Source organism: Papio anubis, chromosome 13, assembly GCF_008728515.1.
Source record: "Papio anubis isolate 15944 chromosome 13, Panubis1.0, whole genome shotgun sequence".
In the NCBI taxonomy this organism is placed as follows: Eukaryota; Metazoa; Chordata; class Mammalia; order Primates; family Cercopithecidae; genus Papio; species Papio anubis.
Window position 1 is genome coordinate 84,498,592 of NC_044988.1, and position 24,098 is coordinate 84,522,689.

At 41.0% G+C, this 24,098-nt stretch overlaps 1 protein-coding gene across 10 annotated transcripts in view; it reads right to left on the reverse strand.

The window, feature by feature from the left end:
- Positions 1 to 24,098, reverse strand: part of TNC (tenascin C) — a 98,495-nt gene that overhangs the window by 63,881 nt on the left and 10,516 nt on the right. For all 10 annotated transcript variants that reach the window (XM_021927217.2, XM_017949607.2, XM_017949608.2 and 7 more), the window contains exons 2-4: positions 6,904 to 7,496; positions 2,083 to 3,492; positions 469 to 732 (exon numbers count right to left, since the gene is read on the reverse strand). In XM_021927217.2, the coding sequence (XP_021782909.1) occupies positions 469 to 732; positions 2,083 to 3,492; positions 6,904 to 7,360 (2,131 nt within the window). In that variant the 5' untranslated portion in view covers positions 7,361 to 7,496. The remainder of the gene's footprint in view (positions 1 to 468; positions 733 to 2,082; positions 3,493 to 6,903; positions 7,497 to 24,098) is intronic.

The window sequence follows — 24,098 nt, forward strand, 5'->3', positions numbered from 1 at the left end:
AGGCATGCACCAACACGCCTGGCTAATTTTTGTATTTTTAGTAGAGATGGGGTTTCACCATGTTGGCCAGGCTGGTCTTGAACTTGTGACCTCAGGTGATCCACTTGCTTTGGCCTCCCAAAGTGCTAGGATTACAGGCATGAGCCACCACGCCTGCCCGGCCAAATGACCATTCTTGTACTAGTATGTAGACTGCTTACAACAAAGTCTGATACACAGTAAACACTTGCTAAATGTTACTTGTAATGATTTTCTCTGGCAGGAAGTATACAGGAGAGCAAGGAGAAAGATTCCATGGAAAACGAGGGATTTCTTTAAGAAATGATTCTATGGACTTAATTCTAGGCTCTTATTTGGTATAACTATAAAGAACAACTACAGGATTGTAGGGGGCCGTGGCAAGGGAGGGTTATATACTGGGTGGGCTGAGGCCAGGTGAGGCTACCCTAAAGAGTTATGCTCACTCACACGTGGCCACCCTGGCACTGACAGGAATGCTCTTCTTGTTCTCCAGGATGGCAAATACACGGATAAAGTACTCCACACCAGGCTCCAGCTCCCGGATGATGGTAGACGTCTGGTCCCCAGGCACACGGAACTGCATTTCCAGGCCGCCCTCGTGGGTGGGCGTGTACACAACAAGGTACTCCGTGACCCGCATCTCATTGTCCCAGGCCAGGTTGACCGTCTCTTCCGTCACTTCTGTCACGATGAGGTCTTTGGGAGGAGACACTGGCAGGAATAAGAAAGGACATCTGGTGTCAACAATATGCCCTATAAAATCTCTCTAGGTTTGTTTCTCTTGACCTGTCTCTTCCACTGTCAGCCACAGAGGTCTGAAGATCTTCCACTGCCTCTAAAATGCAGACAGTATCAAGGACCCCCTGCTGTGATCCATCTTAAGACCTGTGGTGGCTGTTCCTTAGTCCATTTCCTTCAGGCTGGAGTCCCTTTGGTGTTTTGGCCTCTCCAACTTTCTCTGCTCCCTGAGTCTTAGTTCAGATGTAGGCTGTTGGCATGGGAAAGTGCAGTCTGAGCCTGACTCCCTGCTCTGAACTTCGAGTTACATGTCCCTAGCACTGGAAGGGTATTTTGGGTTCATCTGGTCTAATTCCTTATTTTACAGAGGTGAGTAAGGCAGAATGACTTGACCAAGCTTGCTTACCTCATCAAGTTTAGAACTTATATTTCCTCCCTGCCAGCCTGGTGTTCTTTCCAACCAGGCTTCCTTGCTTGGGCCGCACTGAACACAAAGCCATTTATTTATGTCTAGATTCCAATAACTTTAGTAAAGGCAAAGATTCTCCATTATGACAATTATAATATGGGAGGATGAGAGAAGCACAAAGAAGACACTCATTAAACATGAACATTATATTTCTCTCCTGTGTTTTCATTTAACCAGGGTTTCCTCAGCACTTACTATGTACCAGGACCCTTACTAACTGCCAGAAATAGTGCCCTTTTAAGGATAGGAGCTTACAGTCTTTAGGATTAAAAAAACGAAACAAACAAAAAAACAAAACCAGTTACAAAATACAATTAAAAGACAGGTCAATCTTGCAGATAATAGGCATTTAGTCTTTAGCCGAGTATGCATTTGAAACAGTTGTTTTTGTGTAATCTCACTGCATATTCAATTTGGCTGAATTTTTACGTCCATCCAAATAGAGAGACTTTTTTACTGTTGGTTTGATGTCAGTGGAGAGTAGGAAATAAAGTTGATATTTAGCAAAAGAGACGTTATCCCTTTATCTACCTCATCTTGAACACTACATGTTAAACTCTATGTAGATGAGTTAGGTGGACTCAAATAGCAGCTCTGTGATGTGTCAGCTATGTGTCCCTGGGACAATTATATAACCTCTCTGAGCCCTTCAGCCCTTAAATAGGTCACCTTGTAACAACTGAATGACAGGGCCCCCTTAAAGAGTCATTATGGGTGTGTGTCTAAATGGGTATATTAATATGTGCAAAGAATCAGTGTGTATGTATGTTTATAAATATAAACATAGTTTTCCAACCCATACTAGGAGTCCACTCCATCACAGCCATCACGCTGGTCTGCACCCTGGGACTCACCCTCTGAGCAGTCTTCTCCGGCGTAGCCCTCGTTGCAGATGCAGCGGCCTGAGACGCATTGTCCTAAGTTGCTGCAGTCACTGGGGCAGGAGCGCTGGCCACAGTCCAGGCCTGTGAAGCCCTCGTGGCAGATGCATTGGCCGTCCATGCAGCGGCCCTGGCCATGACAGTCACTGGGACATCTTTGCTCCTTGCAATCTTTGCCCATGAATCCTTCATGGCACACGCACTGCCCATTCACACAGCGACCCCGGCCATGGCAGTCATTTGGACAGGAGAGTTCTGCGCAGTCAGGGCCGGTGAAGCCGTCCTCACAGATGCACTGTCCGTCCACACAGCGGCCCCTGTTGCTGCAGTCCCGGGGGCACTGGCGATCCCGGCAGTCTTCACCTGTGTAGCCGTCATCACAAACACACATGCCATTCACACAGCGGCCGTGCTGGTGACAGTCATTGGGGCAGCTCATGTCACTGCAGTCATAGCCCTTGAAGCCTTGCTCACATACACATTTGCCCTGGACACAGCGGCCCCGACTGTGACAGTCATTGGGGCACCGTAGCTGGCTGCAGTCTTCCCCAGTATAGCCCTCATCACACACACACTGCCCATTGACACAGCGGCCATGGCCACTGCAGCCATTGGGACACTTGAGCTCCCCACAGTCAGCTCCCGTGAAACCATCATCACACTCACACTGCCCGTCTACACAGCGGCCACGATTGTGACAGTCAGCAGGACACCTCTTCTCGCTGCAATCCACACCGGCAAAGCCCTCATCGCATACGCACTGCCCCTCCTCGCACCGGCCCTGGCCATGGCAGGCATGCGGGCAGGTGAGTTTCCCGCAGTCTTCACCTGTGAAGCCTTCTTCGCAGTAGCAGGTGCCATTGATGCAGCGGCCCCGGTCGAAGCAGTCATTGGGGCAGATGAGCTCACTACAGTCTTCACCCGTGAAACCCTCATCACACACGCACTCATTCTCCACGCATCGCCCACGGTTGTAGCAATTGTTGAGACACAGAGGCTTGTTGCAGTCATCGCCTGCAAAGCCATCGTGGCACACACACAAGCCATCTACACACGTGCCGTGCTCCTCACTGCAGGGCACCGGGCAGATTTCCTGGCTGCAGTCAGCCCCGGCGTAGCCTTCGAAACAGATGCAGACTCCATTCACGCACTTGCCCTGGTCATTGCAGTCGCCAGGGCAAGCAAGCTGGCTGCAGTCCTCGCCCGTGAAGCCCTCGTCACAGATGCACTGCCCATCAATGCACTGGCCTCGAAGGTTACAGTTGCCTGGACATTCGGGCTCAGAGCAGTTGGGGCCTTTCCAGCCAGGTTCGCAGACACAGCCACATCCTTCAGTGCTGAAGTTGCCCCGACCGCTGCAGAAGGGCCTGGTGTCCACACGGCCTGCAACAAAAGAAACAGAAGTTCTCAGCCAGGCTTAAGCAGCCACATTTCTCGGCATCTACCCAGGGCACCCAGATTCAAATTTAGCTGAAGGATGGTTGCATCCTCAGGCTCCATCTGGCTTGAGAACCATTTATTGTAGTGTGTGAAATCAGATGAGACTCACATCCAGTTATACCAGGTAGGAATTCATAACCTGAACTCCCCAAAATTATAGGCTTGTATGCCAAAACAGTGTGTGATTATGCATAGGGGTGTGTGTGTGTGAGTGTGTGTGTGTATTTCCACCCCTGGGGAGTGTATTCATAGTTTTTGTCACATTTTCAAGAAGTCTTAACTATTTCTATGATGATTATGAGTCATACATTAGGCTGGGCTGTGTTACTATATATATATGTGTGTATATATATATATATATTTTTTTTTTTTTTGAGACGGAGTCTCGCTCTGTCACCCAGGCTGGAGTGCAGTGGCACCATCTCTGCTCACTGCAAGCTCTGCCTCCCTGGTTCATGCCATTCTCCTGCCTCAGCCTCCTGAGTAACTGGGACTACAGGAGGCCATCACCACGCCGGGCCAATTTTTTTGTGTTTTTAGTAGAGACGGTGTTTCACCGTGTTAGCCAGGCTGGTCTCGATCTCCTGACCTTGTTATCTGCCCGCCTTGGCCTCCCAAAGTGCTGGGATTACAGGCGTGAGCCACCATGCCTGGCCACTATGTTACTATTTCTTTAGTGTGTGGTCAAGGCCGGGCACATAAAAGATTCCCAAGAAATAGTTGTTGAGCTGAATGTAATTCTAACTTTTTGATTCAATATCTATGCCACATTTGGCAAGGGATTTAGACTATCTGGAGCTTAGTTTTCTTATAGATGAAGTTGGGCCAATAGCCCACTTCCTTGAGGAATATCCGAGTTAAGTGAACCCCTTAAGAGCTCACTCTTGTGTCCTTGTTATTTTTTTCTGTTTTCTTTTCCAAAGTTTTTGGTGGAAGGTTGGCTCAAGTTGGTATGTGGGTTTATATAACCAAAACATTCTAACTTTCCACAACTAAAATGAGGTAGCCAATGGCTTTCTAATTCTATAAGGACACCTTTCAGTTTGGCTCTGTCACCAGAAAAGTATCGTGCCTTTATTTTTTATTTATTTCTATCCTGAAGGCTAAGTGGAGGTCAACCTGGAGAATGTGGGGTCAAGGTTGACATTACTCAAGCTCCTTGAGGCCTAAATATTGCCTTAGCTCAGTTTGCAGAAGTCACTGGTCTGATCTCCATGGAGCTTAAGGAGAAGAAACAAAACCCACTTCTAAATAATCTGCACTGGAATATATTCACTCTATATTCTCTGTACCTAGAAACAGCTTGTATTAATATATTTTATCTCCTTCTTGACAGCAGGAAGTAAGAATTTTTTTAAAACTGATTTGTAATGTGAGAGTCTAAGTCTGTACTGTCTAGTATGGTGGCCCTTGGCCACACGTGGTTATTAGGCATTGAAACGTGGCTAGTCTAAATTGAGATGTTCTGTAAGTGTAAAATACACATCAGATTCCAAATAGTATGAAATAATAGACTGAAAAATATCCATTAATAATTTGTATATTGATTTCAGGCTGAAAAACTGATATTTTGGCTACATTGAATTAAATAAGAGATGATTAAAATTATGTTTACCTGTTTCTCCTTTCACATGACTGCTAGAAAATTTAAGATTACATGTATGACTCATATTTTCATTAGAGAGCACTGCTCTAAATAATCGTTTTAACTGACTACTTAGCATGACTCCTGCTGCGTATTCTCATCTGCATTTTTCCAGGGAGTTGGCAGAAGTGGAAGATAAACTAACTTATGCCTAAAGAAAATGTTTTCAAATGGGTTTAAGCGATTCTCCTGCCGCAGCCTCCCGAGTAGCTGGGATTACAGGCGTGCACCACCATGCCCGGCTAATTTTTTGTACTTTTAGTAGAGACAGGGTTTCACCGTGGCCAGGCTAGTCTTGAACTCCTGACCTCAGGTGATCCGCTCCCCTCAGCCTCCCAAAGTGCTGGGATCACAGGCGTGAGCCACTGTGGCCAGCCAGGTTTACTCTTGAACTAATTGTTGAAGAACATTTTTTCTGAGTGGCGGACACAGATTTTCAGCTCTGATTTGAAGTTGTTGAAACTCATAGCTTTATCAACTTTAGTTATTGGAGACAAAGACATAATTCCAAAGCAGCAAAATTCCTTGAAATAAGATGCATGTGGAAACAGGGCATCCATGGGAGAGTATGAGCTCTGGAGACACACAGGCACATGCAAAGTCCCTATCTCTCTCTCTGTCTCTCTCCCTCTCTCTCTCTCTTTTTTTTTGGATGGTGTTTTGCTCTTGTCACCTAAGCTGGAGTGCAATGGCATGATCTCAGCTCACTGCAACTTCTGCCTCTTGGTTTCAAGTGATTCTTCTGCCTCAGCCTCCTGAGTAGCTGGAATTACAGGCATGTACCACCACAGCCGACTAATTTTGTATTTTTAGTAGAGATGGGGTTTCACCATGTAGGCCAGGCTGGTCTTGAACTCCTGACCTCAGGTTATCCGCCCACCTCAGCCTCCCAAAGTGCTGGGATTACAGGTGTGAGCCACTGCACTCAGTCAAAGCCCCTATCTCTTATTGCTCTTTGTGTCATCTTGTGTCAGTGGGTCATCTTGTGCCAGTGGGTTAATCCCTTTGAGTCTCATTTCTTTGATCTGCAGAAGAGGACTTATCTTCCCCTTATCTAACCTTATTAAAGGGCTGTTGGGAGGATTAAATGAGATAATACAACAGTGCCTGTTACACAGAGGTAGCTTATATGATTGTAATCATTATAATTGCTATTAAATTGGAACTTTTTTTCTAATTCTTATAGACTCAGCACTATCACAGGCAGCACTGTGCATTTGTAAGAATACTGAAATGTGAGGAACTTAACTCCTTATTGGAGGACCTTCAGGAATCCCATCCTCCTTCCAGGCCTCAGTTTCTCTATTTGTACAATGAGGTGATGGGGCCACACCAATACCTATCAGAGAGTGCTCTCTGGGGAGAAATTTCATGGCGTACTCATAGGTTTTGGGGTAGAAAGTGGGTAGATTTCATGGTCAAATACGTTTTAGAAACTTATAATTAAGGTGAAATAGGGTTTTTCAAAGCAGGGTTTATCAGAAGCCTGAAAATTCCTCTGAGAAGCAGTTGTCGCCATGACTTCTCCAAGCAGGAGAGAGATGGCTGCAGTCTCCACATTTATTTGAACATAAAATCTCTTTGTAATGAACACTCTGGGAAGCTAGTTTTCTAGTGAGCCCACTTTGGAAGCAAGTGATGGATGCTGCTATGCTCTTCATTTCTCCGTATTTGCACAGTGTGGGACTGGGCCGGTCGCCAGCTCATACCTATGGCAGACTGGAGACAGCAGCCTGCTCCTGCAGCACATTGCTCCCTCAGGGAAGACACCAGGTTCTCCAGCTCCTCCAGTCTGCTCAGCAGCTCCTTAACATCAGGCGCTGCGGCACAGCCACAGGCCCGGCGGGGGATGTTGATGCGATGTGTGAACACAATCTGGTTTTCCCCATCCACTGTGTGCTCCTGGAAGCTTTCGCTGGGCTCTGAAGGTGGGGCCAGGTCTTTCTCCCCACTGGCTGACTCCAGATCCACTGAACACTGGGATCCCACTGGCAGCTTGATGTTGTAGACGTGGTTAAACACCACTGGCTGGTTCTCCTCTGGCAGGGTGATGTTCACCCCACTCTGTCGCTTGTGCCGGATGACTTTCTTGAGGACCCCACCTTCGGTAAGGAGGGCAAGCAAAGCAAGAAGGACACCTGCCCACAGCCGAGTCATGGCCCCCATGGTGGAGGTGGGTTTGGCTGGGTGCTGCTGGGGTTCTACGGTTCTGGGGTGTCTCACTCTCAGCAGAATTGGGAATTTAGAAGCACAAAGTAGACTTCAAATCCGTTGTCCCTGATCTTCTCGAAAGAATTATTTTCTAGAAGGAAAGATGAAGAAAAAAATTATGAGTATCTACTATTGAATATATTGAATATCTGTAATTCCAAGTGAATTTTGATTTTATATCCCTGTATTTGAAGCTCTCCTGATAATCTTTCATTACATACCCTTGTAAAAACATAAAATGGTCTCTAGAAGAACTTTGTCACTTGAAGGAATGATTTCACTCACTATTCAACTTCTGGAAATTTAAAGAGACAGAAAAATAGAGAGAAAAAGGTAAAATATTGAAATGAAATAGACACAGGTTAGTATCTTGGCTGTAGCTCTGGTCCCTTGGATAAGTTATGTAATTTTTCTTTGCCTTATTTCACTTTCTGTATAGTGAAGATCATAATTGCTAATGACAGGGTTAAAAGAATGATGTAGAAGTTATTTGTGTATTCAGTAATTCCTTCAGTATTCACAAAGTCCTCTGAATGAATTATTACAGTGTTATAAAGGCCCTAGTCCCGGTAGATGTTCAGTAACTCTTGCCTCTTATTATTGATCTTCAAAACTGATTTTCACACCATCTGCTGGTTCTCTCCTGTCATGAGAGGTAGAGGTTAATATAAAGGATGACTCTAGGAGGCAAACTGAGTTTTAATTCCAGTCGAGTTTCTTACTAGTTATGTGACTGTCAGCATAGCATTCAGTCTACTCCTCTGCACCTCAGTTTCCCTGCTCCCTGATTTATTTCCAAAACCTTCAAAAGTCCAGTTTTTAGAAGAGCCTGACAGAATATTCCTGAACCAGTTGTCTAAACTGAAATTCACAGCTCAGAAACGATGTCCAAGAGCCTCTGATGTCTTCTCCAATCAACAAGTACTTAGAGCATTTTTACAGAGGTCTGAGGGTGGGAGAAATAAATACAAGACCAAGTGTATATATACCATCAGGGCAGTTAACAATAGAATTAAGAAGAAAATGGAATAATCCATTCAGTACTTAAGGAGCAAAGCAAGAAAGAATGTATAGGATTTGTTTTGTGGTATAGTGTATAACTACCTATGGGGTTTGAAAATAAAAAGGAATGGTCAAGAGAAAGGTGGGGCATAGCTTATGGGAAAGGGAGAGTAAAATTTAAACTGAGACTTAAATAGTGAGAAGAATTAGATGGGAACAGAATATGGAGGAGAATATGCTACCATGAAGCAGTTCTCACTTTGCCAAGTTATCTTATTCATCTGTCTCAGAGCTATTCACCGGTAGGGGCAATCAGGCAGCGGAGAAAAGGGGACTTGTCAGAGGCAGTTGAGAAACTAAATAAAGACAGGAAGAAATGGCAGTTATAATATTCACTAAAACAATGCCATGGAGGCATGTGAAAGTGATCTACACATGATATGAAGTCATTCATGGTTTTCTTTAATTAGGGAATGCACCTGAGTAAAGTTCAAATGATAATTGAAGAGCTATTTATTTATTTATTTATTTATTTATTTTCTGAGAAGGAGTCTTGCTCTGTTGTCCAGGCTGGGGTGCAATGACGTGATCTCGGCTCACTGTAACCTCCGTCCCCCAGGTTCAAGCGATCCTCCTGCCTTAGCCTCCCAAGTAGCTGGGATTACAGGTGCATGCTGCCATGCCCAGCTAATTTTTTGTATTTTTTTTTTTTAGTAGAGATAGTGTTTCTCCGTGTTCCCCAGGCTCGTCCCAAACTCCTGAGTTCAGGCAATCCACCTGCTTTGACCTCCCACATTGCTAGGATTACAGTCATGAGCCACCGTGCCCGGCTAATATTTGTTTTTTAACATGTCATTTAGAAATTGACACTTCCCTATGCCCATGATGTTCTTATATTTGCACATTGTAAGTTAGTTGTTTATGTTAATTAGTGGTGGTGCTTGGATTGCTCAGCCTATAAGAAGGTTTCTAACTTTTTTCTGGAAAGATTTTATCCTAATGATAGAATGCATCAACATGATCCCAACTGACCATCTCCTTCTTCATGACAGAAAGCCTTTGCAAAACTTAGAGAGGAATTGTGGCAAAGAAAATTGAACTGGGAAACATTTCTATATGACTGATCAGGGGCCTAAAGACTGAGAAAGCATACTGCATTTAACCAAGAAGGTCCTATCCACATACCCACCACATTCTAATTATATTCTTATTGACACTTTACCAACTATTCCTGTAATATATATTTAGGGCATCTTCTCCTAGTTAGACCAAAAACAAACAAACAAACAAAAAAACAAACAAAACCCCCCCAAAAAAACAAAACAAACAAAAACCAAAAAAAAAAAAAAAAACCCCAAAAAACAAAGAAACAAAAAACACCCAACCTTCTTTTGAGCATGCTTTCTCATTGAAATTAGCTCCTTAACTAACAATATGTGGGTCTGTAATGTAGGTAAGGCCACTGAATGAAGATTATTATAAAAAAGGAGACTTGGCATGTTCTCTCCTTTCAAACCAATTTGGCCATCTTACGTGTTTACTGGACAAATATTTATTGGTTGCACAGTCTACTAGAATAGCTGCTCTAACTCTCTTCACCTTCACAAAGTTCTACTTTCCTACTCCTTTCCCATCAATTCTTAGGTTTTTTTTTTTTTTTTTTTTTAGAAAGGGCCACGGGCCAAGCTTGAAATGTTTTTGGACTTCTCCCTGACACTTTTGTGTGTGTTGCTAAATGACTTAAATTTCCATCTAAAAAGCCATTATAGTTGCTGATTGAGACTCCAAGGCAATGAGTTTAGAGTAATAATGACCAGAGTGTGAGTAGTGTGAGGATTTCTCACTGTGTGTTTAAGAGATGTGCACCGGTACCACCAAATGTTGCATCGTTGGGGGAAAGAGTATGTTATTCTTGAACATTGTGTATTTCCTATTGGCTCATGGTGGTCTGAGGGAAGGCGGGTGTTTTTGTACTTTGGGAAAAATCCATTATATTTTCAGTGTTGTAGAAAATGATTAGGCTTTGGAATTAGACATACCTGGGTTCAAATGTCACTCATCAGCCCTGTAACTTTGGCAAGCTACTTATCCTCTCTAAACCATGACCTCATTTATAACACAGGAGTCAAAACCTTTCCAGAGAAAATTAAGGATTAGAGACCTGTACATAAAGTACCCAGCATGGTGTCAAGCCCGTAGTAGGCACTCATTAAACAGTAGTTCCTATTTTGTTGCACCCCTGGGAACAAAACCTAACAAGAGTCCATGCCAATAGCCTCCTTTTACTTAAGCCTGAGCTTGACCTCCTAGTTGAATACAGTCCTAAACTCAGCAGCAACTTGGATGTAGATCAAAGAAGAGCTGCAGAAATCACTGGTGGGCGAGGAGATAAATTTACTAGAACTAGAAATATTTATATGAGAGAGGGAAAAAATAGGGAGCAAATAATGACCTTTAAGAATGTGAAATATTCTCATGCAGACAACTGGCTGTTTTAAGTCTCCTTTGTGGATGAACCCAGGGAAAATTACTTGAGATTGCAGTTGGAGGTATTTAGGTTAGACATGAAGAATCGTGTTCTGATAGTAGGACTTTTTAAATTTCAGAATGAGCAACTTATTCTACAGAGACTCTTTAGAAAACACAAACAGATTCTAATCTTTATAGAAAATCGATCAGCAGTAAAAGGTCTGGAAAATATCTTGTAGGAGGAAGGACTACAGACCTGGGCATATGTATTTTGTAGTTGAGAGAACCAAGGTTGAGTGAGTCAGGGTTACTATGTATAAATCCTGGCAAAGCAGGCACTGGCTTGCCTCTTGTAGCCCCTAAGGACAGAACAAGTGCCTGTGTGTGTGTGTGTGTTTACATGCTGGGGATGGGGCAGGGAGGGAGGGTTGGTTATGAGAAGACAAGTTTCAGCACAACAGGAGAAAGGCTTTTCTAGTTGGAATTGGCACCCAATAGAAAGGGCTTTTTTGGGAATGTAGCAGGTTCCAAAGCACCAGAATGTAAATAGAATGGTGTTGAAGGGCACAAGTTTTATAGGCAAATTGTCTTAGGTTTGAATTACTGTTTGATCACTTCCTGTTCCTTGTGCAAGATATTATCTGTGACCATAAGCTAGAGTCTTGTCATCAATAAATGTGTTAAGGGAGTCCTCATAGTGCATGAGATAATGTGTGTAAAAGAAATGGCACACAGTCTTCGGTAGCAGTAAGAGCTTAATAAAGGGAAACATTTGTAACGAAAAATATGGACTTTAATGAATGTGTTTTTTTTCTAGGATTTTCTTTCTCCTAAACTTTGAAAACCCTACTTTGGCATATGTCTGTTTTTAAGAAAAGACAAGAGTTCTGCAGCAAAGTGAGAACTTTTCCTCTCTCAGTGATCCCAGAAAATATGCATGCCCTGATATATATATATATATCTCACCATATATAATATTATAGTTGTTCCAATTATATTATATATATTATTATATTATAATATGTGATGTAACATATTAAATATTATAAAACAATGAAAGATAATATAATATAGATAATATATTACATATTATGTTATATATGTAAGTGTGTGTATATCTTTCATGGTGATATTTAAGGATCTGGTAAGTCAATGATTGCAAAGAAGGGCATCAGGAAGAGACATAGCCTTTGCATTGGTGCAAAATACAGATTTTTGGAGTCACATACCCAGGACAAAGCTATTTCCAAGCTAAGCGTGTTGTGCTGCCTTTGCTCTGCCTCAGCTTATGTATCTAATGCAAAAGAAGACACATGTGTCTTTCTTTCTTTACCAAAATTAATTTTTAGAGTCAAATAAATACCTGTGAATTATGAAATTGTTTTTGTGAGATTTTCTATGTATCTCCATCCCTGTCAATGTCTCACAAACTAATTAATCTGGTGAAAAAAATCCACAATAAAAACTTCCCCATGAGATAGAAAATTTAAAAAGAGGTAAAACACTTTGAATTCATTGGTCTTGAGCTGCTCTGTCCAATATGCCGCCTGTGATTATTAAAATTAATTAAAATTAAATGCAATTAAAAATCTCATTCCTCAGGTGATCACTCACATTTCAAGCACCTAAGAGCCCATGGGGCTTGTGGTCACAATATGAGACAGTGCAGATGAAGAACATCTCTGTCATCCAAAGAAGTTTTATTGAGCAGCACTAGTTTAGAGGATTGCTTGTTTTTACTAAGCCCATGGTACAAAATGAGGAGACTGAGACTTAAAGAGGTCGAGAAGAATCTACAAGAAAGTTTCAATGTTGTTAAGTTTCTTGACTAATGAAAATGGGTGAGTACCTCAGATACAAGTGCCTGGGGATTAGAGAGAAAAAATGGCTTCTTTTTAGCAACTAACTCAATTAACTATAGCAAGCATGTATGTGCATTGTAGTTTCCATACCTTACATGTTTGAACATATCCAGGTACAAGTGAGAAACAATCCTCAAGGCTATTGTTCTTTGCAGATCTGAAGAGATAACTACCCTGTGTCAGATCAGCATCCTTTCCCCTAACCTTGTCCTTGAGTTAAGAAATATAGTTTTCTGCCTCCCTCTGCACACCTTAGAGTCTCGTGAGAATCTTCTCCCCACGTCAAACTAAAACCAAATTGCTCCAGGAACCACTCTGGCCAAGTCTGATGTCTCTTTCTGTCTGCTTCAGCCTCTCCTTAGAAGCTGGAGGAACTTGTCAAAGACAACTCATGACTGCCGTTCCTCTGCTGTCCCTGCACTGCTGTGCTCCAGTTTTGAGAGCACTCAGTCCATACCCTTCAGCCATCTAAACATTTCTGTTAATGAAGCAGCTGGGTATCGGGGAAAGAGTCTGGTCTTTGGAGCAAAATAAACCTGTGTTCAGATACAGTTCTATCACTTTAGCAGCTGCTCCCTATGACCAATCCCTTTCCTCTCTGAACCTCACTTTCCCTGCCTCCTCTCCCCGGGGATACATATGCCTATCTCATAGTGTTGCAGGAGAGTGGGATGAAATGAGAAGACACATGTTAAGCTACTGGCACAGTGTCTGGCACACATTAAGGTGTGCTTAATATGTGACAGCTAATGATAACAGCAGCAGTAATGACAACACTGATCAAATACAGAATAGATCAGAAAGAAAACCTTGTCTTCAGAAGGGATGGGGGAATCAGGGAGATACATTCATGACTATAACAAGTAACAAAAGAGACTGGCCAACTCATACCCATTGAGGGTCCCAAGAAAGACATCTCAAAAAAGTGGCATTTGAGATGTACTAGAAAGACGGGCAAGATTCTGAAAAATGGTTGGATATAACTCCAGTAGGTGGGTTCAAACAGAAGCCTACAGCATCCTAGAAAAAAGAAACACCATGAGAAAAGGCAAAGAAGTTGGAATGCATGGGTGGTGAGGAGAATTAAGAAGATGGCTGTAATAATAGTGGCTTATCCTTGTGGGTGCCAGACACATGCTAAGGTGGTGTAGTATGCAGGGAATATGGAGAGGTCTCATTCTACTAGGGTATGAAATAATGCATAGGAAAGTGGAGAGGCAGAGACTACATGGTGTTGGCAGAAGCCATATTAGGAAAGATATAAAAGATCAACATGAAAAGCTGGTACTTAACTCAGTAAGCTGTGTGGCACCTCTGTAAGGCTAGGTGCCTAACTGCTCACAGTTAGTCATCTGTTGAGAAGGCTGGGTAGAATATAGGCTTTAATATTTAGTCCCCCATTATCCAAATACCTAGTACATTTATGGCCCAAGCGCCCTACAAAAAATAAGAAGATGAAAACAATGGTCCTGAAAGCTTTTGGGGGGAGTGTGGGGTAAGAGAGGGGTTAAATGTTAAGCTTTAATCTTATTTCAGTTGCCTTGGTATTAAATGTTATCAGTGTTGAATCATTTCTTCGGATTTTGGCATTACAGACTTTTATTCAGAGCGTTACTGTGAGATAACAATTTATTTATAAGGTTGAGAAACCAAGGCCAGTGTCATGCCCATCTTAATGGCTTTTTAGCACATAATTTTACACATTAAGATGCCTATTGGCTTGCTGTCAAGTCCTTCTTTTTTTCTCTTTTACTAGTAAAGCTGTTTGGTAGCTAACCTTTTGGAAGCAGCAGGGAATAGACTAACAGTTATTTTTGGGCACCTCACTGCAGGACAAAGACCATTGCTAGACGAAGAAATCAACAATCTGAATTTTTCCCTGATCACAGCTGGAGAATAAACAATTTCATTTTTAGATAAAGATAAAACTTCCAACTGGCTAGAATCATGTTTCAGAATTAGTTGCCTATGACTTCATTTTTAGTACCTCATGGAATATATTTATCTTGTTGACTTCAGCACGTACATGAAATATTCTAGGTTTGGGAGGACAAGGAGAATTCCTGTCGTTTAGAAATGCAGATGAATTTGTTTCCACATCATTTTGGCAACCCATGAGGCAGCTTATACCAAATTTTTCTTCTCACTTACAGGCAAAAGGGTTTTATTGTGCATGGCCTGTCAAGCGTAGAGTTGCTTACATGGGCGTTCTTAAATGTCCTAGAAATTCCTCACCCTTTGTCCTTCCCAACATCCATAAATTCCTTTTTGGAATGTGTCAGGAAGAGAGAGGAGCCAGGAAACAGCCTTAAGTGTGGATTTTTTTTTTCCCTGAGGACATCTGATCTCCATAGTTGAGTGAGTCCAGCACAACCTGTGTCATAAGAGAACTGAGAAAACTCTAACTGCCAAAGTAAAGACCCTCCTAACCCTAGGTGTTTGAAGAATTCCAGAACTGAGAAGTGGTTATCCATTTAGGCAGAACAGTGGCTTAACTGATGTCCGGTTAAGATGTTGGGGGAGCCAGCGATTATCCGAGAGGACTGAGAATTATTTTTTAAATGATTTATTCTTGCATTCAACAGAGATGTGTTGAACAAATGTAAGAACAGGCTATGGGATAGCCTAGTGGTGGGGGGGTGTTTCAGAAGCCAATGATGGTCTTGCCCTTAATGAGCTCACAGTTTGGTATAGAAAGCAGACATGTAAACAGATACCTGTTGCGAAGAATGATAAATACTAACATTGACAAATATCAAAGAAACATCTGTGCAATGTTTGAGGATATCTGCTCTCGCATCAGTCAAACACTGCTAGATCCTTACTCTGCCACTTGCTATTAATTTGAAACACATGGAATCACCACTCTTTTCTTTCTTTTTTTTATTATACTTTAAGTTCTAGGGTACATGTGCTACAACGTGCAGCCTTGTTACATATGTATACATGTGCCATGCTGGGGTGCTGCACCCATCAACTCGCCAACTACATTAAGTATATCTCCCAATGCTATCCCTTCCCCCTCCCCCCTCCCCACAACACGCCCCGGTGTGTGATGTTCCCCCTCCTGTGTCCAAGTGGGAATCACCACTGTTTTAGGTCAGAAATGGTTGGGTAGTAGCAAATCCACAGGGTTCCATCCAGTAGCTGTCTTGGTTGTGTAACATTGCCTGTCTGGGCCTTAATTTTCACATCTGTAAAATGGGAACACTAATATCAACTGCACAATAAAGTTCTTTCAACTGAAAGTGAGAAAAATGAGATAATACAGGCAAAACATTCAGTAGCTAACACTTAAAAAGAGGGAGACCTTAGCAACTGGTGTGTTTTGGTATTATATGATTATTCTGTCTTTTGCTTGGAGACAGCATTTCTAACAGAAGGCTAGTCTCTGAAGGATAAGATCTACAAGACAAATCTGGGAAGCCCTCTCTTTCCTGCTGTTGCTTTTTCCATGGAAATGTGTACATCTTAGTGTTTCAATTTGTCAAGTAGCAGAGACACTCTAAAATTTTTAGGAAAGTGAGGAGGCTGTGGCTACAACCCTGGGTTTCCTCCTATCCTATCTCTTTTAACTCAGTAGCAAGAAAAGCAAACGAATTAGCCTGGGGTGGGGCTCTTTTCTGGGAGGTCAGGACCCTGGCCAAGGTTTCTCAGGGGCAGTGCTGCCGTTGGGATGGCTGTCCATGCTGCTGAGCCAGGGCTTTCTACAGAATAGACTGCCTGTGGTTTAGTCTTTCAAGACTGTGTTCCTAACGGGAAATATTTGGCCCAGCTTCTCAGTACTTTCCAAAGACACAGACAGACATCAAATTATAGAATCAAAATCATGCTTGAGCAGGACTTAGAAGCAACTGTAGAAGATCACTGGGTACAGGCATGGCAAGTCTGTGGCACAAAACACTTCATTCTAGTGCATGGGGCAGACACAGCTAATCAATAACAACACACTTCTGAGGAACCCTACTTAAGAATCATTCTGAATCATCACTTCAGGCAGCCAATTAAGTAGTATATAAATAGAGGTAGGTATATCACATGAAACTTATTTGCCATACTACCTAGTTATTTAAGAGAATAACTGAATTGAAACACCCACAGAGAGTCACTAGGTGATCAGTGGTGACTTTTACTAATTAACTATTAAAGCTGATATTAAAATCCAGAGATTTTGCCTTTGGGTCAAGGAGTTCAACTGAGATTGATCTTTTCCTCTAGACCACCGGGAGGCCTTCAAAAAGGAGTGTATATGTATGACATGGTGACTACAGTTAATAATAACATATTGTATACTTCAAATTTGCTAAGATAGTAGTAGATCTTAAGTGTCTTTATCATTGACACACAGAGGTAACTATGTAAAGGGATGGATGTATTAATTAGCTTGAATCTGGTAATCATATCACAATGTATACATATATTAAATCACCACATTGTATACTTTAAATGTATAAAATTTTAATTTGTCAATTATACCTCAATAAAGCTGGCAGAAAAAAACTTAAAAAAAGTGCATACGAAAGTCATTCAGTAATTCTTAGTCTGAGGTTATTGTAATGATCTCCAGAGAAAAATATAGGTGGTGGGATCCTGGAGCGCATTTGTGTTAAAGTATTTCTAGACTTCTTGGCCCTGTTGAGGTTTTTGCTTTTCTGTCTCTCTATCCATCCATTCATCCAACTATCTACTTTTTCAGTACATACGTGCCAAGCCCTGAGGTAAGTATGAACAATACGACACTGAAGAAGATAAATGTGTTCCGTATAATCACAAAGCTCATAATTTCCTCCCAAAGAGTCACAAAATGCTATTTATTTAGTTATTTATTTTTTGAGATGAAGTCTCACTCTGTTGCTCGGGCTGGAGTGCAGTGGTATGATCTCGGCTCATTGCAACTTCCACCTCCCAGGTTCAAGCGATTCTCTTGTCTCAGCCTCCTGAGTAGCTGGGATTACAGGTGCCCACCACCATGCCCAGCTAACTTTTTGTATTTTTAGTAGAGTCGGAGTTTCGTCATGTTGACCAGGCTGGTCTCGAACTCCTGACCTCAGGTGATCTGCCCGCCTCTGCCTCCCCAAATGCTAGGGTTACAGGCGTGAGCCACTGCACCCAGCTGCAATTGATTTTAACTTCATGTGTAGCTGATTTAGTATTTGTGATATTCTTAAGTGCCACTGCAGGTTGAGAACATGGTGAACACTCCCAAGCCAATAGCAAGAGTATAAATGTTAACATTCTTTCAAGAGCGAATTGCTATTCACTTACTATGGACCTCCCAATGTGCTGGGTACTTCGGAAAATAGGCCAAGTAAGCAGTTATTTTTTGTTCCTAGAGATCTCAGAAATTAGAAGATCATATACAAGCAAGGTCTGGTATTAATGCCAGCCTGAATGAGATAATTGTGTGTCAGTTTGCACTGGGAAGTTCATGGAGGGCTTCCTAGAAAAGCAAAGACTTACAGTCACCAAATATTGGTTGAAGAGGCCTTGGAAGATCATTAAGAAGTTAACATAATAATAATAATAATCAGGAAGTTGACATCGTTATCATCACCATCATAAGTAATACAGATATCATTAACTATAATTTATTAAGTGTTGATTTTGCCAGAGCCTGTGCTTAGTTAGCATTTTAAATTTCCAATTTCAAATTCACATAAAATTATGAGATAGTATTTGCACCCTCATTCTGCAGCTGATAAAACTGAGGCATAGAGTCTTTACATGGTTTGTGCAGGTTCAGACATTATTAAGTTATGGAGTCAGGATTTGAACCAAAGCCCATCTGAGTCCAAAGTCAGGGCTCTGAACCATGATTTTATACAGCCTTTTGTGCTGGAGGGCCAAGCAAAGGAGCTGTGAGTCAAGACCAGCCCCAACTTCTGACTATATAGCTTCCCAACACCTGGCTCAAAGCAGTATACAATCAATCCCCGAGAAGTAGACCATTAAGATGCTAGACAGCCTGTGACTGCTATGGAGATGAAGCACGATAACAGATACCTTTGGGATGCTGCCATTTCTCAGTGATCATTGAGCGAGGGTTCCAGATGCCTTGAAGGCTTCTAGAAGCCTTTTTGCCATCTCTGCGAGAATAAATCTATCAGTCCTTCAAGATGCTGCTTAAAAAAATCTACTATTGAAAGTTTTATCAGGTAACTTTGGCCTAAATTTATCTTTCTCTCTTCTGAATTGTCTGGGGAATTGATATGATATTATTTCATTTATCATTTAAAAAAAGATTTGGAATGGCTTTATTATGCGTGCATAATTCCGTCTCTTAGGAAATTAGCTAATTCTAGCTTATATTTGTATTAGTCTATAAACAGTTGGTTTGCATACAGTTATTCTGCATGCAGTTAGATTGTATGTAGACTATAAGCTCTATGAGGGCAGGGATATATCTGAGACATTCATCTCTGAAAGCCCAACACAAAACATTTTATCTAGAACATAGTAAATGCACAATATATTTATACTAAATAAAATGAAGCTGAATGTATTTCTTGGCAAGATGTATCAAGGAATTTATCACAGTCTCAGTTCTGAATTAGTTTGTTTTTGTTCATTCAGTTATTCAGTGAGTACTTACTATGTTCCAGACACTACACTAAGTGCAGAGGGTACAAAAGTGACAAAGACAGACCTAGCTCCTTCCCATGAGATTCTAGACATCAACCCAAGGGCTTTTAAGAGCTCAGTGCTTTCTACTTTGAAACAAGATTTCTTTATGACCAAATAAACTTGGTCATAAAGTTTGGCCAGGCCTAAGATGCACTCAGCATGAAAATTTGGTTTTGGTGTGAAGAAAGCATCCTGGGTTATTAGTTAGTAGCACTTTCAATTTCATTGCAGTATTTGTCATTTTGTTGTACTGTTGTTAAATCTAGGTCTCCCTTCCTCATTTAAAATTTTTTACCTTCATTACTTTTTTTTAAGTTCCCAGATACTTGGCCTTTTATGAGGCCATATAACAGGAAGTGCAATAAATTGAAGATCTGGAGGAGAAGCTCTGAGCTCCACTTCTGCCAAGCATATCTGACCAACAGGGTCATTGTGTGACCTTGGGCAAGTCACATCCACTCTTGAGGCCTCAGTTTCTCATGTAAAATGAGCAACCGTGTATGGTTCCCAATTCTAACATCCCTTTGGTTCTAGTGATCTGTGGTCCATTGCTAATTTCACAATATTTTTGTTGAACTTTATTTTGAATTTCACTTTAGACCCAAGTCAAATGGCCAACATTAAATACAAAACCCTCTAAATACTGTTTCTTTCCATAGTTTGGCTTAAGCATTGGTGGTGCCTCACGACTTCCTCCATCCTGCCCCTTGAACAGAAGTTCCATTACCAACCAAATTAAATCCACAAATCTTAATCCATAAAATATTTCCATCCAGACACAATAATGAGATTCATATTTGTGGTTTAGTATACCTAAGAAATGCTCAGATGAAATATGACTAGATCCATTGATACATTCAGACCACAAACTGCCCTGGTGTGGTCTGGTTTCAATTTTTGAAATAAAACTGCAGAGCACTTGCTTTCTCTCTTCTATTTCTTGCCTAGACAGAAAAGAAAATAAAAAGTGATTCTGACCAAGTGGCAACAATATAGATTCCTGTAAAATTCTGGAAAATTGTTTCAAAAATAGATTTGAATTCATTTCCCAATGGAACAATGACCTCTTCTATTTTGGTCTTCATCCAGAATTTTAAGAAATCTAGTTGATTCTTTCACAAGCATTGGAAAGCAGTTCTCAAAGTCTTGAGCCAAGGTTAAGAAATGGAAGAGATTTATCTAGGAAGAACTGATTACGACAAAGTACAGACAGACTAACACAACCCTAAGTAAGAGAACTTCTGAATAGGGCTCTGTGATATGGTGGCCTTTGTGAAACTGTTATCAGCCACCCAATGTCAGAAATACAGTCCTGAAAGACCCTGAAAAATTTTAAGAAGGCATTGCAATGGGAGAGACAGGAGCATTGCCTTTAGAGTCAGGAAGACTTGAGATCAAATTCTACTTATCTGCTGGGGAGCCTTGGACAACGTTCTATACCTTCTGAATTGTGGCTTATTCAACTATAAAATCTCTCCAGGGATGTTTGAGACAGTGAATGGGACAACAAAGCTGTAAGTGCCTGACATATTAATAATAAACGTTACCCAAATGTTAGTATATCTTCTCCTTTTCTTTCCTTTTCCTTCGTGTTTCCCTTTATGAAGGAGCTCCATGACATTGGGCATATTAAAAAATAAAAGAGTAATAGCGTAGAGGTGGTTCAGGCACTGGTTAAGAAGTGGAATTGCTTTGGGATCAATTACGTTTCAACTCAAAGGGCTGACATAACTACCTGGAACTGCTTTGAGAAAGATTCTGTGGCTATGACTAGGCTTTCAGGAAAAGGTGCTGTGATGGATTAGCAATATCAACCATGGGGACAGGAGTGGGGAGTGTTGATGCGTACACCAAATATTTGGCATAGCAAAACAGACAGCTTTGGAAATCTTTTCCGATCCAATGTGCTAATATTCAAATGAATGGAATCCTGCTTGAGTGGGGTTTGCATCAGAAGGAGCCAGATGGAGCCACTGACAATTACAAAATCCTGTTTAAATGAAGTTCAATAAAGTCTGATACATTTTGATAGAATATGACTCGTGAAACAAAAATACGTCTCTAGGACTGGAAGCAGGAAACCAGACTCTCAGGGAAAACTAAGACTACTCCAGTAATAAATTTGTGTTACTTCAGGCAAAGCAAACATACTTTCATTGTCTATTTTCACTTTTCCAAAATGGGACCATCTAAATGCTACAATAATAACGAACATTGATTGCATATGTCATCTGTGCCAGACACTGCTTCTTGTGTCTTCTGTGGATTATCTCAGTGAATCCTCCCCAAGACCTCTGAGGTAGTTGTCTTTATTTTTCACAGTTTATAGATGAGAAAACTGAGGCTCACACAGCTCAAGATCACATAGCTCGAAAGGGGGAACAGAAATTTAAATCAGGTGAACTGATTCACTTGTTTTAATTATGTTAAAGGATGGTTTGCATAACTAAGGTCGGGGTCCAGAGAAGCTACTGGCAACGAAACATCTTTATGATCTATAGGCAGGACAGGAAAAACTGCAGAAGAACCTGAAAAATAGAGATATGTCTAACCTCCTTGACTTGGCTTTAACTTAGCTGTGTAACTCTAAACAGCATTTTCTGAAGTGTAATCTACAACATGTTGATAGGTACTAATGTGAGGGAAAAAGATTTCCTAATTAAACATGTTTGGAAAATGTTATTTTAAACCATATATGATTTTAAGCCAAACAAATTACACAACTTTCTTTACTTCAGGATTTTCCAGGATGTTTAATAGGTTCATGCTCGTTGGAAATCTCCAAGAAGGGGACAGTTTATAGAGTGTTTCCCAAATCTACTTGATTATTCTGTTTGAAGTGAGTCACAGGATTAGGATTAGGTTTGATGGCACACGATAGGGGAAGAACTGATAGAGAACAAATCCTAGACCCTTTCTCCTTTCATTTCCTCCTGTATTAGAAGGAAGCAGCAATATACCTATGACCTGTCTGGGATAAAATGTGAAGTCCTGTGTTAGAGGATCTTGAGCAATTTAAACTATGAGGCAAGTAAGTCAATATTTATACTGTGCCTGGCACTTTACAAATGCTGTTTAATCATGTTACCAACTGTGGGAATTAGGGAGCATTGTTTGTATTTTACTGGTAAGAGAACCGACGGCTTAAGAAGGTTATGTAAGTGGCCCAGTCAGCATTTATTTGAATCAGAATTAAGAACAGTCTTATAATTCAAAGTCTATGCTCTTTCTGCTATATCAAGTTACCTTTGAAGTAAGATTCATTGTTCAAGTTAAAGAATTAATATTTATCTACTAACTATCAGAGAGAAACTCAACATAATTAATATGAATAGAGTTGTTGGATTTGCAAAATGGAACAAGGTAGGATGGTGTTTGGGAATTGGGATTCACATAACTATTTTATTTATAGTCGTGAACTTGAGGGGACAGCATAGGCCAGGCGGACTATAACATCTATGTCTTAGGCAAATCTTTAAAGCCCCTGGAGAAAAGCCTGCTCTCCTTGAGTCTGACCTGGAGAGAAGGTTAATAAGTGAGAGGAAGATACAGTGAGAAGTAGCAGACAGGGGAGCTAAAAATCTATCATTTCTGGAAAACTGGGCTTCACACTATGTACTATCTAAAAAAAGCGTGGTTTCCAAGAAATCAGTCAAGGCAGGAGAGCATTTCAGAGGGGCTGGAAATTACCACTTTCAGTTTTGAAAGCATGGACTTCTATGAAAAAACAACCTATTTGTATAAGTAAGGAAAGGAGGGAAAATTCCTTCTAAATAGGATCATTTAATTCAGCATATGGCAGGAAATTCAAGAAATTTAGTCAGAAAGAAATACAAGTCAGAGGAAGGCAGAGGCAAATGAAGATGAATCATACAAACGAATAACTTTTAATCATTATTCTGAACTTCTTTTAGGTATAGAGTTTAACATTATGTTTTTGGAGGGGAACTTACTAGTTGATTTTTTTTTTCTGCTTCAATCTCTTTATATGCATAGGTATGATAATATCCACCTTGTTAGGTTAAGGTGACTGGAAAGTAAGTATAAAAATTTAGTAGGTTGACTGGAAGGGGTCAGTAAACTTTTCCTTAAGTGAACAGATAGAAAATACATTGAGCTTTGCAGTTAGATGATTTCAGTCACAACTATTCGACTCTGCTATCGTAGAGGCAGCAGCTATAGATAATACATAAACAAATGAGCATAGCAGTGTTCCAATAAAACTTTATTTACAAAAATAGGCTGCCACCCTGTGGTTTGCTAACCTCTGCTGGAATATAGTAGTTATTCAATAAATGACAGCTTCTATTATGAAACTAAATACAGATTGAATTAAACAGTAAGGAAACTAACATTTTTTTGAGTGGCTATTATATACATTTTTATGACAAATCTTATACTAAATGCTTTTTATTCATGCTATCATTTATCTTGTCATTTGTCATGACAACCTGGTGAGTTAGGTATTATTATGGAAACTCAGGGAGTTTCCAGGACTGGCTTGAGAGGCAGAGCTAGCTTTTGAATCCTGATTTATTTGTGGCTCTAAAATGTGTGCTTTCAACTACATTGAGCTACACTGGGCTGACTCCTAAAGGAATTTTCTTCAGTTCAGATAAGGTAAAAACTTAAATTTTTACTGCTCCATAAAGAAAGAGATCAGCATTCAAGTGGATACCTTGACTTTCCATTTCCCAGACCTTCAGCAGCTCTTTGGTGGCTGTGCACATGTAAGC